General features: G+C 36.8%; 2 protein-coding genes across 7 annotated transcripts; one reads left to right on the top strand and one right to left on the bottom strand.

The window, feature by feature from the left end:
- Window positions 1–38: 38 nt before the first annotated feature.
- On the bottom strand, window positions 39–8,731 carry LOC307001654 (MOB-like protein phocein). Of its 6 annotated transcripts, XM_079618430.1 has the most exons (9): window positions 7,288–7,425; window positions 5,709–5,867; window positions 3,352–3,414; window positions 2,957–3,057; window positions 2,483–2,525; window positions 2,218–2,304; window positions 1,789–1,868; window positions 1,024–1,135; window positions 39–564 (listed from the first exon to the last, which is right to left on the bottom strand). In XM_079618430.1, exons 1-9 carry the CDS (start codon window positions 7,288–7,290, stop codon window positions 433–435), a joined length of 780 nt encoding a protein of 259 aa, XP_079474556.1. In that variant the 5' UTR covers window positions 7,291–7,425; the 3' UTR covers window positions 39–432. The 6 variants fall into 6 exon arrangements, with proteins under 6 accessions (XP_079474556.1, XP_079474551.1, XP_079474553.1 ...); XM_079618425.1 differs by lacking the exons at window positions 5,709–5,867; window positions 7,288–7,425 and adding an exon at window positions 4,124–4,352; XM_079618427.1 differs by lacking the exons at window positions 39–564; window positions 1,024–1,135; window positions 1,789–1,868; ... (2 more) ...; window positions 2,957–3,057; window positions 3,352–3,414 and adding exons at window positions 5,189–5,379; window positions 5,506–5,595; window positions 8,671–8,731 and having other exon boundaries at window positions 7,288–7,470.
- Window positions 8,009–15,790, top strand: hspd1 (heat shock 60 protein 1). Its single transcript, XM_079618423.1, has 11 exons — window positions 8,009–8,133; window positions 9,896–10,071; window positions 10,545–10,880; window positions 11,304–11,399; window positions 11,495–11,588; window positions 11,671–11,839; window positions 12,533–12,632; window positions 12,793–13,038; window positions 13,122–13,296; window positions 13,396–13,574; window positions 15,115–15,790. Exons 2-11 carry the CDS (start codon window positions 9,898–9,900, stop codon window positions 15,271–15,273), a joined length of 1,728 nt encoding a protein of 575 aa, XP_079474549.1. The 5' UTR covers window positions 8,009–8,133; window positions 9,896–9,897; the 3' UTR covers window positions 15,274–15,790.
- Window positions 15,791–17,525: the final 1,735 nt, after the last annotated feature.

The following is a 17,525-nucleotide window of genomic DNA, read 5'->3' as shown; positions in this document are numbered from 1 at the left end:
TTAACACGTCACATAAAAAGCTAACACATAAGCGTAAACTAGGTACAAGTCTTTTATTAACAATTGACATAATGAAAATACCATACATTTTAGTTCATTTAAAAAAAAAAAGGACGAAGTGGGCCAGGTAAGAACCCTCCACCCATGTAATAACTTAACAACAAGGGAAAAGACAGGGTGAATATCACCAGACTTGTTATAGTCGAGAGAGGGGGGAAAAAGAAAGGAAATGCTTATTGGTTAAGCAGGATTTACAATGGAGATGGAGCGAGATATGTACAAGGAGCTGCTGATGTTACATTTTGATTGTTACAGCTGAATGAAGAGATTTGGATCAAACAAAGCATTAGTGAGTGGAAAAGTAACAAAATGACTAAAGTTGTGTGCCTCTGCTGTCTGGATGCTAGAGGCTGAAAATGCACAAGATACAGCTCAGGCATCACTCTCCCCAGCAGTGGCACTCTGGACTTCCTCTTCCAGGATGGGCACGATGAGGTTATCCTTAGACATTAGGTTGTACTTCATCACAAAACGAGTGAAGCGGTGACACAAGAAAGTCTCATTCTGTGGGAGAGAGATGATACTCAATGATGCTAATGTCAATCGGATGCCAATCTGAAACTCCTTTTTAAGAAACTGCCTCCTACTGACCATAACAGGAATTGTTGCTAACATGAACAGTAGTTGCTTTGTTATGAGCACTGTCATTATCATGCTTAGCATTCACATTAATTTAAAGTAATGGCCTCTAGGATAGAAATCTCCTAAGTGACCAACTGGAAACATTCTTAATGAGCAGCAATTCCTGTTGTGGTGCACAAACTCGCAATTGCTCTGTTGAGCATACAAATACAGCACACAAATATGTGTTGCATGATTGAAATATGTTTTCCTATTTTTCCAAGAGGTTCAGTAGTGTGAAATGATGCTGAGGCAGTGCAGTAGGTTTTGGAGCAGAGCTGATATTCTGTTTTATAAAATCTATATGCTTATGAATAATAATTAAAAAAAAAACTTGCATACCTCATACTTGTCAAAAATCTGGCGGTGGTGAAAGTAAGCATGGGAGAAGATCCTATAGATGCGACGGCAAACCGAGCCCAGTTTGGCCACAGATGATTCCTTAATGCTGACGCTATACGGAAAGCAGTGAGAGGATCAGTGGCTACACAAACAAAACATCAATGGCTTGTTTACAGCTAGAAAATCCTAGAAATTAACATTGTACTGCATGGATGCTCAAATCTGCTCAAAGAGGACTTCCTTCCTAGGTAGTTTAGATCCAGCCCTCACCTGAAACTGGTCAGTTTAATTTGTATATAGCGCTTTTCACAATTCATATAATTTCAAAGCAGCTTTACAGAAATTCATGAAGGTAATGTTCATAACACCAATGATTAATTGTCCACATTTTTGCAGTATAAAGCAGGATCATTTTCATATGATGATATAAAAAGATGAGATTTGCTATTCAGTATAAATCGTGTTATGCGAGTGTACTGCATGTATGCAGATACAGCTGGATATATTTTTAGTAATTTGAGCAAGCTGTTAATCATATAAATATAATAGAAATGTGGTGTAGTAAAAAGCCTAATTACTATTTAGTGATGAGTATCACTGCCATGATTAAATAATGCATATAAATGAAGAGGTTTGAAGATTTATCGCCCACCCCTAAGCAGAAAATAAATCAAGGTTTTGGGGTTGAATAAAAACTAATCCGGTGTGTTTGAGCAGTGCTGGAACTAAACCCTGCAGGAATAGATTAGATGTTCAATAACTCACCGGCTGGGAAAATACTTGTTGCTGTTGAGAAGACACGCAGCTCCATCGAGGGTGTGCCTTGTGTAGTCAATGGCAGGGCACTGTGAGCCACAGTAAACAAACAAATCAACATAAGACACAATCATCTATATTTCAGCTTCTCCAATTAAGTCGGTTCAGAAATTCATTAGGGCTAATCAATAATAAATTAAAAAACCAACAACAAATGTACATTGATTAATCACATTCTGCTCACAAAAAAATTAATAAATAAAATATGGTCTTTTTATCCTATTAATTGAATACATACATAATCAACTGATTATTGTTAGTTGCAGCCCTAAAATTCATACATGGACATTTTAAGATCATGTCTTTTTAGAGGGTTTTTTAAGATAATGGGAAACATAAATTCAGTCTTTCCAAACTTTTGACACAGAGGACACTCACCTCTTTGGGAGTCTTATGGGCAGCACACAGAAAGATCCACTGCTCAGTGGCCGTCATCTGGGTACATGTGTCCGGATGACACTCATTCTATGGCGCAAAGTATTATAAGTATTTTAATTTTAAAAATATAATTTTAAGACAACTGTAAAGGCATAACAATCTGGTATGACAAGGAGACATACGTTAATTTTTAAATGAATAGTGCAGTACAGACTACTTGAGTTGTTTGTGAGATAACAGTAATAGTTGTAAGAAAGATAATTACCTGCAGTTTAACTGCCAAGCCATTGAGCTCCAAGCAGAACTGTCTATATATACAAAGCACATGATATTTACATTTACACTATTCCCAGGGACACTGCAACAACAAGTGTATAATAACATTTTGTGGACCCACTTTATATTAAATGTCTTTATTATGTACTAACATCTAAATTACTCATTTGATACAGTGCACTTATTGTGTACATACATGTTTTTGTGTTTTACTTATAAAAAACAAAACAAAAAAGCTGCATGTAATTACAGCTGTTTTCATTTCCACATCAATAGCAGCATAGGTGTTTTGCAATACAACATAAACAATCATGTTTGAAGTACATGGTAGATAAAGACAATTAATATAAAGTAGGACCCATTTAGTCATCAAAAACAAATGGAATACACATACATTGAGTCATTACAACACTACACGATGTGAAGGATGAAATGGTCAGAGCTTTAGAGATTAATAATATACCTGAGATGTTCATATTTCCACACCCCCTCATCCTGTCCCTCTGGGGGCTCCATAATCTTCTCTATGTTGGAACAATCTGAGCGGATGTTCTGCTGAATATACTGAAAAGAAAAAAATATATATGTAGGGCGGAACTTGATTTTGTCCGTTGGGAATTGATTGTATTGTTGTGGCATGCTATTGCTGCAATCTCATGTGAGTGACAGGTTGTCCCGCCCCTCGCACCAGTTCCTCATGTGAAATTACTGTACTGCTTAAAAAGACTTAGTACAATAAGCATAGTGACAACTTTTACAGTGTTTTTTTAGAGCTTGACAGCCTGTGGTCACTGTATTGAAAACAGCACCTGTCAAAAATATTATTTTGTGATCCACTCAAGTAAGAAAAGCTCTCACCTGTTGCACTGCCAGGGTGCTGTCCATCTCTTCAAAAGACTCATCAGACCAGTTATAGAAGTCCTAAGGATTAAAACAAAACATGTTAATAGGGCTAGCACTAGAATAATCAAAACGACTGTAGCAGTAATTGCTGTAGACAGAACATATTTGATAGATATACACTTCAAGGGACTTTTAGACAATTTACTAATTTACTATTCTTACGTTAACCATAATCTATATCTCTATACTAAACCCGTGGTAAAATGCCCCAATGGTTTCGTCAATTGCATGAAGTATTAGTGACTCAATGCAGCAGTGCAGAGCAGCTGAACGCTTCATGACACGGCTATACAATGTTATATTAACTTAACTGTGTTTTAAATACAATAACTTAATGTATAAACATCAGCAGTTGTGTGCATCCGGGTAACGTACCCTCAAACGGCTGCTGTTAGCTGACTGCTGTTAGCCAAATAACTAGATCATGAAAACCTGCCATTTCGGATACCTTCTAACTCATATTTCACAGTATATTCACCTACTTACAAAAGACAAAATAAAATCCTATTATGACCAGATGAATTTAACAGAATATTCAGGTAAAACCCTTCAATTGAGAATCATTGGTCTTCACGGTTAACTGATAGCTTAGCTCTTTAGCATATCTGTTGGCTTCCGCTCCCACGAAAACAAATCGTTTTTTATTTTATTATTACATTGCAATATAACTTGCGAAATGATTTGAGCTTGGAAAAATATTTAAATTGTTATTCGTTGTTCATTTTACCTTCGCCTTGGTGCCTGGTCTATTCCTCCTCAGAACAGCTGTGCCCTCCGCCATGACCATCTCGACAGATTTAGAGTTTGATTGACAGCGCGCTCCCCCTATGGACGAGTAGAGCTACTACAGGAAGAGCTCAGATTCAGTGACCCCAACAAATATTGGACAAGATGCATGTTATTGCATTGAATCTAAAAAAAAAAATAGTATTCTAATCCTTGCCTATGAGAAAGCCATTATGCACTGATACTCTCAGGTTTTATCTGACCTGGGGCCAGTTTTACTAACACAGTCTGACCAACTAGCAGTTAACCTATGGACATTTAATTCTAAAATTTGACCAATGAATTAAAAATGATTTTGAAAAATGTCTTAAAAAATTAAATTAAGCGGTTTATGAAACTGGCCCCAGTGGGGAAACTCCAGCAAGTCTAGCATAGCAAGTCCACTAGACCTGACTAATAGAGTAGCCAGGTACTGTAAGCATTATTATCCCTTGTTATTTTAAATTACTTTAAAGGAATTACATTACAGCCTATGTAAACGTAACTTCCTAGGGTTCTATTCATCAACACTATATTTGTACTTAGCTAATCAAATAAGAAAAAGCCATTCTTATTTCAATAATTTTTAATGAACAAAAATGTAATGTCAGTTTAAAAAACACATTTTATATAATGAAATGGTGATTAAAAAGTCTAGGAGTCTGATTACTTTCTGAAGGCACTGTACAATCCTTCTGATCACATCCTGCAGCACAAATTCATAATTGAAAGGAAATTATTAGGGAGATGCTCAGTAAAACAAATTAAATTTCAAACCCTAGAATTAGCAATCCACTAGTTACTTTATCATCATAGTCCAAACTCCATCTGACGTCATTATATACTTGTACAAAGTTAAGAATTAAAGAGCACAATTAACATTTGACCAAACTCAAAAACGGACTGTTCATGAATATGGACTATGAAGTCATTGGAATTCATATTTTGTTTCTTAATACACACAATTTAGACAGTTCTTTCACATAATCAAATCCAAACTGTTCTGTTACATGAAGAAGCCAAGACGAAACATCAAGATCACTTTATTTGAACAAAACATGATCATACTTATTTACAATCAAATGACATAGAAAAAAGAAAACAAACATTGAACAGCCATTCTCTCTACGAACTCCAGAATAACGCAGATGGTTGAACAAGCAGACTTCATTCTACATATTTGCCAAGAATATCTCCATCCCGGAAAAGGAAGTAGTCCTACAAAAGAAAAGAAAGTGGCAATTGTAAAATCAAGTTACTTTTATGCAAATTGTAATTTAGATAAGAAATACATAACGAGAAAATTAAAAAACAAATCGATCTAATCATGGCAAATGTTCTAACCTTTTCCTCAAGTACAATTTTAGTTCCTCCGTACTCAGGCAGCAAAACTTTATCCCCAACATCGACACAGACAGGTGTTACTTTCCCATCCTGAAAGACAGACATTATTTCAACTCTGAAGTACAACCTATAGATATCACACTGTGATTTCACACAGATGTTTCGATCAGACCATTAAACATGATTGACTTTGGTTAGGTTACCTTGTTGGTGAATCCTGGACCCACTGCTACCACTGTAGCCTGTTGCACTTTGCCTTGAGCCTTTTCTGGAATCATGATGCCTCCTCTTGAAACGGTCTCTGCAGCAAGCCGTTCCACCAACACACGGTCGAACATGGGAAGGAATTTCCGGAAAGCCTGCTGTGGGGCAAAGCAATGCTTAGTGCAGTGAAGAAATAGTCATTGCATGTTTTGCAACACTGTAAAAGCAGCGATCCAAAAAAAAAAAAAAACACCACCAGGGGGCGTTAAAGACCAGCTAAGCGAAAACTAAATGTTTTAATTAATCACAAATCTTTTCCTTTCCTTCTCCTATGAGTTCTTGATTTCGATTATAATAAAATCTTCAATTGACCTTCTTTCAAAGACAAATTTTAGGCTATTAAATTAGACGCATAATTTAAGGAGACAACTTGGAGAAAGAATATTGACCATCACCCTGTACACAGTTTCAAAAACACGAGCTGCTGCTTGTCTGAGAACAGATGTGTGTGTGTGACCTTGAGAGAAGGTCGTGTATGGAGGAGGGTAGATGGGATATAGGAGATGTTGAGGGTTCATGTAGGGGGAGGAGAACAGTTTGGAGGTTTTGTAAATGTTTGCCATACTGGTGAAGGACGAAAGGACAGGCAACAAGATAACCCCCACAAGGCTGAACAGTCAGGAATTTAGAAGATTCTAGAATTAATCAGCTGTGCATTTTACCTTACCTTATAACACATTTATGATGAATTACAATGTAATTCATAATTCAAGTCACAAGTGAAGTTTCCTACTGTCTGGTTGGTAGCCAATGAAGTATGTGCATACTTTACTACGCTATGGCAGTTTATCACAAGGGTTAATAAACACCGAAAACAGTCAGTCCCGCTTAAAAGAATACTTAATCTCTATAACTCAATCTAACTAAAGACAAAAGCACAACAGTTACTGTGCATCACAAATCACGTGTTCACTCCATTCAAAATGACCCGGAAGTTCTTATCTTGCTGAAATGCTATTGGTTGAAATGATCTTGGAGCTTAGCTGAACATGAAAACCAGATTCACGTTATCTAGTTATGATCATGGATCATAATGATCATGCTGTTTTCACAAGCAAGATGTGACAGATACCTGCAAACAAATATACTTTATACTCGTGAACAGATATTCTCACACTATACAGACTGTCACATGAAATTTTAAGCCGTGAAATAATTATACCACCTTTTAAACAATACTAACGTTATACCAAGAGGTTAAACTTGTCTAAAAAACAGCCATAATTTAGCATTTCATAAAACAAACCGATTTACCTGCTAAAATCACCAATCCTGATGACAGAAAACCACGAATTTTGAACATTTCTCCCACACTTTACATGTGCGAAGCATAGGCTACTTAGCATCACATCATTATCTCATATAAAGTCAGAGCATGACTATTACTAACCGTGACCTTGCAGTTGCAATTGATGGAGGATTATAAAACATTGCGCGATCTCATTCACAAAGATCAAATAATTATTGAAACAACTCATTCAGATGATGCAGCTAGATTCATTATTTTACGCGTCTTACCATTTTAGTTGATCTTTATGAAATGAGCGTGCGGCAGAGCAGCATAAGACAGTCACACTGGATCACTTCACTGTTCACTCCTGCGATCCACGTGAAGAAGAAATGTCTGGAAGGCCACTGCGCATGCGCCAAAAGACAATCCTTCCCGACCCCGTCCTGCAATCTAGAATATTCCTCGATCGCCTAAACGTTGCACAAAGACATTTCAATATATATTTATTTTTTGTGTAATTTCTATTCTAAAAAGGTGACTAAATTTTTTAACTGAAGTGGATTACACATAACCAAGGAAATAGTCAAAAACAAAATAAAGGTTGTGAATGAATGGTAAAAGTGGCAATAAAACGAAATAAATAATAATAAACACTGATTATTATATAATACAAAATACAAGTATATTATAAAACTATTAACAAATCCATAGACGTTTGTAAAACGCAATAAAATTGGTGGTTGCACAACCCTGACCTCTGACGTCTTTTTTTCTCCAATAGAATCAGCGAAATTTCTCGAACTTGAAACCCAGGAACGAGCATAATAACAATTTAATGCCCAATTTTAGTATATTTTATTTATATTTTCTCTCAGTATCAATAAAATGCGTTCAGTGGGATTGAGGCAAAAAGCAAATGAAAGGACGTATGTATTTAAAGAGAATAATCATGTATTTACTGAGAGTATTGTGTTATTCAGATGTCAGGGCGGCGGGGAGGTTACCCGGATGAAGAACACATGTGCGTTAAGTGTAACTGCAGCAGATCTATAGCGGCTCCTCGTCTTAGATCATTCAGTCTGCTGTACTGACGGTCACGAGCATCCCTTCATTCACCTCCAGACCACTCTGCAGTAAGTCATTTTAGATAATTATCCACCTTAAAAGCGTATGAACATATTATAGTGCATAACGCTTACTGGCCTGGTAAAATGAAGTTATTGAGATCAAACAGGCAGATACGTAACACCATCATGTAATGCTAGAACTGTCAGTTTGTTTCTTGGATTTGAAAGTAACATCGTGCATGTTTATTGACTAATTAGCTGTAATGTAGTCATATTTTAGTACATTTATACGTTATTATTTAATGCATATTATATTAATGCATTATTATTATATTATCATGCTGCTTATCAGAACTAACAAACGTGTTTCGCATAGCATATGCACTGCTTAACCATTATACTGCATTGTTGTTATATGCCTTGACTAACGTTACGTTGCTGTTTTATAAGCAAAAGCAAAAGACAAGCGTAGTGATGATTATAGCTCGCATGCTAACCATAGCAAATTCTATTACGGAGGCCTAAGAATATTATATATATATACGGAATAATTAATCGTTGTCAGGGCTACAATGTGTAGTTTTAATAAAACAAAAGGAATACCCCGTGAAGTAACGTGAACTCATGGAGATGAAAGGGATCATTTCCGTCTCTGTCGTGACGCGGAGTAATTTTGACCTTGTGACGGACGCCCTGAACACACGTGGGGTAGATGAGGGACTCTGCATCTACACGTTTACGTGAACACACATTTCAGTTTAGTTGACCTTTTAGCTCTGCGTTTTAAAACCTTTTTTCCTCATTTTATTTTTATTTTATTATCTGTTTATTTCGAAACATTATTCATGAGAACCATGAATGTGTGATCCATGAGATCTCTTCACATTTACTAGATCAATATGAAAACATTTTACGGAATGTGTTAATGTTAAGGACATTAAGTATAAAGAGAGTAGGTTAACGAATGAATGAATCAGGCAGTGTAATCCATTCAAGGACCAGCGGGGGCAAAGTCTAATTTTTGGAATCTGGGGTGGTTATCATGTGATCTCGACAATAGACTTCTTTCATTGTATGTGGTAAAAAAAAAAAAAAAAAAAAAAATCTTATAAATTAATGCCATGTATTAATGTCTTTACTGCCGTACAGGTGTCACTAAAATTCCTATGACAAATCACATTAGTCTGAGACTAGGCTAAATCAAAAAATAAACTGTAGTGGCGTGCAGTCTGTGGCTATTTGCCAATCAGAAACGGCTGTCTGCCAGCCTCAACCAATACCGTGAGTCTTGGGGCGGGGCTACATTTTTGTCTAAATGAATGGTTCTCAACTAGGGGGCCGAAGCAAACTTCCAAAGGTGACTAACAAAGACAAAACGACTAAAAATCCACATTTCATATTTTAATGTATTTTTTAGTATTTGAAGAACCAGTATTTCAAGGGTGTTAGAAAACCTGGATATGTGAGGAAGACTTGGAAAATGTAAATTAACACAATCTTGTGGGTATTTTTATAAATAATTGGCAAGATCTTGTGGGCATTTTTAAAGAATATTCATTTAGTTTAGTTATGCCAAGCTCTAAAATATTTTATCAAGTAGAAATTGTGAATAAAAATATTTAAAAAAATCATCATCCTTAACCAAAAAATTACAAACAACCGGAAAAGGGGACAATGGGGGGCCGTTGAGTCAAAAAAGTTGTTAATCACTAGTCTTCTGAGAACAATTTCCTTTTTTTTACTAACACTTTAATGGTGTAGAAATCACTTACACCTTTTTTGTTTTAAATATTGAATGTTTTAAATACTTCTGCTCTCTTTCTCTTAGAAATGTTGCGTTTACCCAGTGTAATGAAACAGATGAGGCCAGTGTGCAGGGCGCTGGCCCCACACCTGACTCGTGGATATGCCAAGGACGTCAAGTTTGGGGCAGATGCCCGGGCCCTCATGCTTCAGGGCGTTGACCTTTTGGCTGATGCTGTGGCTGTCACCATGGGACCAAAGGTATGCTTAGTTTGACAAGTTTCTAGAGTAACAGCAGACATGTTATTGCTCTTAAAGGAATAGTTCACCCAAAAATTTAAATTCTGTCATTAATTCCTCACCCTCATGTCGTTCCAAAGCTGCAAGACTTTCGTTCATCTTCGGAACACAAATGAAGATCTTTTTGATGAAATCTGAGAGCTTTCTGTACTCTCCATAGATAGCTACGCAACTGAAACTTTGACGCTTTAAAATAAAGAGATCAATAGTTGTAGTTCCGTAGCTGTCTATGTAGAGTACAGAAACCTCTCAGATTTCATCAAAAAGATCTTCGTTTGTGTTCCGAAGATGAACGAAAGTCTTGCGGCTTTGGAACGACATGAGGGTGAGGAATTGATGACAGAATTCAAAATGTTTGGTTGAACTAACCCTTTAAAGCCAAGTTTGTAATCATTAATGGAAGAAACTCAACTAGATTGGCCTCTTTCCCTCAGGGTCGCACCGTTATCATTGAGCAGAGCTGGGGAAGCCCCAAAGTCACCAAAGATGGTGTCACGGTTGCTAAAAGTATCGACCTGAAAGATAGGTATAAGAACATCGGGGCCAGGCTGGTACAGGACGTGGCCAACAACACTAATGAGGAGGCTGGTGACGGCACTACAACCGCCACAGTCCTGGCACGTGCTATTGCCAAGGAGGGATTTGACACCATCAGCAAAGGCGCCAACCCTGTGGAGATCCGTAGAGGAGTCATGATGGCAGTGGAAGAAATCATCAATGAACTCAAGAAACTCTCCAAGCCAGTCACAACGCCAGAGGAAATTGCTCAGGTAAAAAGTGGTCTTAAATTCGACATGACATAGAAGTTGCAGTAGTCTTTTCTTCCCTATTGTAATGCATGTCCAAGTGAAACAACTTCTCAAACAAGAAAAAAATGAGGGCGGGACTTCTGGGAATTGATTGGATTGTTGTGGTTTGCTATTGCTGTGATCTTATGTGAGTGACAAGTTGTCCTACCCTTGCGTCGGTGAACGCATCGTCAGAAAAGAGATGTAGTTGCACAAGGAAGGGGGAAGTTATTTTGAATAAAACACATGCATTAAAATAAAAATGTGCGTGAAAATCATTTATAATTAATATGGCAATATAAAATAAGAATGGTCAGTTCAGATTTCATGGTGACCTTAACCTTAAATACTAAATGGTCAGAATTTTTTTGACTTTCTTTTTTCGTCAATCTTTCTTTGATACAGGTGGCCACAATTTCTGCCAATGGAGACATTGAAATTGGTAACATCATCTCTAATGCCATGAAGAAAGTTGGACGCAAGGGAGTTATTACAGTGAAGGTAGGCTGCTACTGTGAAAGTAGTATTTAGTACAGATGGAATGATGGTTTGGTCCTTAAAATATATCAGACTCTAACTGTTATTCTTGTTTAAAGGATGGTAAAACCTTGCATGATGAGCTTGAGATTATTGAGGGCATGAAGTTTGATCGTGGCTACATTTCTCCCTACTTCATCAACTCCGCTAAAGGTGTGTATTTGGTGTTGGAAGGTCATGTGTATGTACCAGTATTAAAACTGGAATGACAACAGCGTTTATTCTCTGCTTCCAGGCCAGAAGTGTGAGTTCCAGGATGCTTACGTGCTTCTGAGTGAGAAGAAGATCTCCAGCGTACAGAGCATCGTACCAGCTCTGGAAATTGCCAACCAGCATCGCAAGCCTCTGGTCATCGTGGCTGAAGATGTGGATGGAGAAGCACTCAGCACTCTAGTCCTCAACAGGTTTGTTTCTCAAACATAAATAACATCAGGTTTGTTTCTCAAACATAAATAACATCAAGTCCACAAGAAATGTGTGAAATGGATAAATATGAAAGAGAATTAGGTTTTATTAAGTCTGAACTCCCAAAAATGTCCATTAACTGACTGATTTTGATCGCCATCCCTCACAAATAATACCACGTCAATTGTAATTAATAAAATTGTAGTTAATTGTTATTCATAAAAATACTATTGTTGTATTATGGAATCTCCTTTAAACCGTTTTCAGAATCTTTGACATTATAAATATTATATACATTTAAAAAAAAAAAAGAATGACTTTGGCTTCAAACAAAAGTCCATGGCTGATTATGATTGTCATCCCTAACAAAAACAAAAGTTGTTGAATAAATATGCAATCTTCTTCAAATTGTTTTACAAATGGTTTTGAAATTATATGTATTAACCATTATTTTTAATAGATGACAGAATTATTAATAAAACGCTATTACTAATTTTATAAAATATGTATATTTTTAATGACTGACTAATACTACTGTACATTTCCATATAATTAAAAAGTAACTACTGTAGTAATAGTATTTTGGTGGAAACCCATTTTCTTTTTTGTAAGGGATGGTCATTTTGATGTTTACGAATAGCCTGTTATTTAAAGGTTCTGGGTTAAAGGTCAACGCTAAATCTCACCAACAGGTTGAAGGTTGGACTTCAGGTCGTGGCAGTCAAGGCTCCAGGATTCGGGGATAACCGGAAGAACCAGCTGCAGGATATGGCAGTTTCCACTGGAGGCACGGTATGTACCTGTCTTGTCTTCGTCTGTATTCATGATTTTAAATTAACTCATTTAAAATGTCTTACTTATGGGATGCATCGCCATATTGAATTGTGACGTGTATCATATCATGTGGTATTTGCCATTGCCCAGTCTTTTAACACCCCTGAACTGTTTTTAGGTGTTTGGTGATGAAGCTATGGGTCTGGCCATTGAGGATATCCAGTTACATGACTTTGGCAAGGTCGGCGAGGTCATCGTGACAAAGGATGACACGATGCTCCTCAAAGGCCGCGGTGATCCATCAGCCATTGAGAAGCGTGCGAATGAGATTGCTGAACAGCTGGAGGACACAAGCAGTGACTACGAGAAGGAGAAACTCAACGAGCGTCTGGCCAAGCTCTCTGATGGAGTGGCTGTGATTAAGGTATGAAAGCAGGAAGCATGTATCTTAGTGTAATGCATTTATCTGCTGTCATCCTGATTAAAAATCACTATTCTCTTTGTTAGGTTGGTGGAACAAGTGACGTTGAAGTAAATGAGAAGAAAGACCGTGTCACTGATGCGCTGAATGCCACTCGAGCTGCTGTGGAAGAGGGAATCGTTCCTGGAGGAGGGTGCGCCCTGCTCCGCTGCATCCCAGCCCTGGAGAACATCAAGCCAGCCAATTCTGATCAGAAGATTGGTAAGGACTGGAGATCTCATCCGCAGTCCAGACCCTAAAATAAATAACCCTGTGTTAACTTCTTAAAACTGACTTTTTTTCTTTTGCTTGCTCTTCCAGGTATCGACATTATTCGCAGAGCTCTTCGTATTCCTGCAATGACCATTGCCAAGAATGCAGGAGTTGAAGGCTCTCTGGTGGTGGAAAAGATCTTGCAGAGCTCTCCAGAGATTGGATATGATGCTATGCTTGGAGAATATGTCAATATGGTCGAAAGAGGCATTATCGACCCCACAAAGGTGTGTATGTGTGGTTTACAAACATAGATGTCACTATTTAAAAGCCACTTTGATAGAAGTTATCGGTTTAAATCAAAGTCCCCATGTATTCAATAATTTTATCCCCTAAAACTAAAATGTAATTTTTGTACAAAATTACAAAAATTATTCATGCCTTAAAATAGCTTGAATGTAACTCAACACCCTTGCTTCATTTAGTAAATGTGGAACCATGAATATGCAAATTAGTTCTGCCTCAACTCAGATATCCACTCGCTAAACTTTACTCTGGTATACGCTGCACAATAGCAAGTGGAATTAATGGTATAATTCAGCCATATATGTTTGATCCAGAAACTGATTCAGAAGTGCAAGAATTATACAGGCTTGTCTACAAGTCAATGTATTAGAATGGTTATGCGTTTTATGTTCAATGTCGGACACATAACAGTAATTAATGATTAGCCTTTTGCTTGACTACGTCATCAAAGAGCTAACAATGTGTTGCTAATGTTACACAAACAATGTTCCTGTTCACAATCGCAGAGTCAAAAAACTGCCTTCTGAATATCAGCATCCTAGAAACGCTTAGAACAACTTAGAATCTCAGATTTAATCATATCAACAGAAATTATACCAGGATAACCTGGCTTTTCTTGAGACTTCCCTGCTTCGCAGCATAGTTAATGATATGCTAAAGCCCGCACACACACATTGATGTGATTGGATACAAGGTAATTAGTGAAAAGCCAGCGATTACAAACAGTGTTTGAGACTATCTTTGCCGTTTTAAGGAGAAAAATACTCGGCAATATTGTTGACATGAATTTGCACATGGCTTGTCTTAAAGCATATTTAAAACACCATATAGTCATATAAACATTTAAAAACTTGATTTTCACCACAGGGGTCTAATATAGCATTACCATATTGGCTGACATTATACACGACCATTAAAAAGTTTGGGGTCAACCAAAGAAAATGTTTTTGAAAGTGTTTTATGCTCACCCATGCTGCATTTATTATCAAAATGCAGTAAAACAGTAATATTGTGTATATCACAATTTAAAATAAAGGTGTTCTATTTAAATATATTTTAAAATGTAATTTATTATAATGGAAATTAAAGCTACATTTTCAGCATCATTACTACAGTCTTCAGTGTCACACGATCCTTCAGAAATCTTTCTAATGTGCTGCTTTGGTGCTTAAGAAACAAACAAATTGACATTATAAAAGTTTTCAATGTCACTTTTTTTCCTTTGCTCTGAAAATATTAATTGAAATAATAATAATCCCACTGATGCTACCTTTATTTATATATATATATATATATATATATGTTATTATTATTTTTATTCATTAAAATTCAACTTCAAATTTAAACTTAGCATTTAAACTGATTATTTTTAATTTAGACAAAATGGTATTGTAATTTAATATTTCGCATTTACAACATGAAAATAGTTATTGGCTTAGTATCTGCCAGAATTGTAATATCAGTGCATCCCTAACTAAAACGTAATGCACTTTTATTAAAATGAAATGTCTCCCCCTGCAGGTTGTGAGGACTGCATTGCTAGACGCTGCAGGTGTTGCATCTCTGCTGTCGACTGCTGAAGCCGTTGTCACCGAGCTACCGAAGGAGAAGGAGGACATGCCGGCTGGAGGAATGGGAGGCATGGGTGGAATGGGAGGAATGGGTGGCATGGGATTCTAAACCGATTTGCACTGACTTTAGTGGAAGGGTTGTGGGCAGGGGACATGATTTGCCCCTTCCCTTCGACTTGGAAAAACCTGCCGAAACTGAGTGCTAGTGGTCTGATCATGGAGCAAAAGAAATGGACGTTACAGTCTCCCATCCTTCCACCACTGTCCGATCCTATCTCTTTACTCATGGCTGAAGACATCACCCTACTTCTTTAAAGACAAGTTCCTGATCATGTGACCAGGGATAATGAGTCTGTTCGCCTTTGTTCTGTAACATTGCTCATTAATGTCCAATGGAAAAGTGCATTTAACAAATTGCATATTGTCATGCTGTTGTATCATGTGATATATAGCTGGTTCTGAATCAGACCATCTGTAGGGGCTTAAAAAGCCAGATGTGGTTAAATATGGTTAAAGTCTGCCTTCATGAGCAAGAAAGTAGTTGAAACTAAAACAAATTCCACTTCATTGAACAGTTCTTTTTTTTTTTTTGTACATGGTTCATTGTTTCATATGAAAATAAAACCCTCATTTGAGGATAACTCTGACAAAGCATGTACTTGTTTTGCCTTTCAGTTACAGTTTTTCCCACTGAATGGAAATACGGATATCAGCTTGCAGAATTGTTTACTAAGGTTTTCCTTATTTTCTGGTTTAATATCTAAAAGTGATATTCACCCATAAATAAAAACTGTCATTTATTCTCCATGTTGTTCCACACCTGTATGTTTTTTTTTCTTCTTCTGTACCTAAAGTTGATACTTTGAATATCAATGGGCTCAAAAAAAACATGGGGCCCCACTGACTTTTGATTTATATATATATAACAATTGTTATGGCAGAATATTATTTGTGGGTGAATTTATATTTTAAAATCTGAGCGTTAAACATCTTTTGGTCAAGAGTTTGTGAGGAAGGTTAAGTGGAGGGATGGGTGAACTTGTTGCACAGCAGTTTGAAAACGTATGCCATGCCCAACATTATACTGAATACAATTAGTGTGAATTAATTTTAAAGATCTAACTCTTCGGTAGTTTAGTGGTACAGAATCGTGTTTGAAAAACTGAAGAAAATTTTTGTTTTGTTTTTTTAAGCTATATTCTCTATGAATGTGCAACAATCATCCAACAATGTTTTGTACAATATAGTCATTAATTCTGTATTTTTTATTTAATAAAATTCAGTGTTCACAAAGAAATTAATTTTGTTCTGTCAATGTCCTAGCCAATCAGTGGCTTCCTTCTCTGGAACATAATCCTTTTAAAATTGCATACTTCCCTATTATAGGCAGAAAACAGTATGTGACAGTATGTCTGAAATCAGTACTCATAAAAGAGTAGGCAAAAAGTCCCCGGATTACCTTTTTTTTTTTTCAGCGAGATTCTTAGTGTGCGTATGCACACTAAGAATCTCGCTGAAAAAAAAAAAGGATGGACACTTTATCCCACTTTACCCACTTTACCCACTATCCCATGAGGCCACGGGAGAGGATTTATGACTGGCAGTGAAGCGACGCAACTGATCCGGGTAGGTCACATGATAATGACAACATGGCGAATGTAGTACGTCCAGATTACATTCATACTTTATACATTCACCATACAGAACGTACTTGAGAGTATGTGATTTCTGACGCAGCCTTGTTGTAGTGATGGTGTGACTAGGACTAATGATTTGGGATGTTTTCCCCCGGTTTCACAGACAAGGCTTAAGCTTAGTCCCAGACTAAAACATGTTTGAGCTGTTTTAACTGAAAGCAACTGGCACTGAAATAACTTAAATGTCAGTGCCATTGTTTTGTCTCAAGATTCACGCCAGTGATGTTTTTTATAAGTCACGTTCATAAATGTCTTAATTGAACTAAAGCCTAATCCTGGCTTAATCTAAACCCTGTCTGTGAAACCAGGCCTCTAAATCAATTAAGTCATCATAAAACACCACTCAAAACTCAAGGCTCAATTTCATCCACTGGAGAGTGGGCATTCCCTAATAGACTACACTCCTCAAAACACCAGCAGCCTTAGTGACATCAGCTGAATATGAAAATCGAAAATGAAATCTGAATCGAAATCAAAAGTTATGTTTTGATGATTACAAAGACAAACATTCGTTTCCTTTGTAATATGCACTGATATTATCATATCATATTACCATACCAGGAACATACCAAGAAATCGCTTCATTCTGATTTCATGTCGAGTCTTAACTTGTTTACAGTAATGTGAATAATACAGCAACACCTTAATAAGTCCAAGTAGTTGT

Source organism: Phoxinus phoxinus (genome assembly GCF_949152265.1).
Source record: "Phoxinus phoxinus genome assembly, chromosome: 7".
Classification (NCBI taxonomy): domain Eukaryota; kingdom Metazoa; phylum Chordata; class Actinopteri; order Cypriniformes; family Leuciscidae; genus Phoxinus; species Phoxinus phoxinus.
This window is presented reverse-complemented; position numbering and strand designations above follow the sequence as displayed.

What these genes read in the sequence shown, in the direction of transcription:
- LOC307001654 (XM_079618430.1), bottom strand. An exon ending in TGGAAATATGAACATCTCAG is followed by an intron (nt 2,526 to 2,956) that starts GTATATTATTAA and finishes TTGTATATATAG; the next exon opens with ACAGTTCTGCTTGGAGCTCA. An exon ending in CCCATAAGACTCCCAAAGAG is followed by an intron (nt 1,869 to 2,217) that starts GTGAGTGTCCTC and finishes TGTGGCTCACAG; the next exon opens with TGCCCTGCCATTGACTACAC.
- hspd1 (XM_079618423.1), top strand. Translation starts at nt 9,898, where the DNA reads ATGTTGCGTTTACCCAGTGTAATGAAACAGATGAGGCCAGTGTGCAGG. An exon ending in AGGGAGTTATTACAGTGAAG is followed by an intron (nt 11,400 to 11,494) that starts GTAGGCTGCTAC and finishes TCTTGTTTAAAG; the next exon opens with GATGGTAAAACCTTGCATGA. An exon ending in ATGGAGTGGCTGTGATTAAG is followed by an intron (nt 13,039 to 13,121) that starts GTATGAAAGCAG and finishes TCTCTTTGTTAG; the next exon opens with GTTGGTGGAACAAGTGACGT.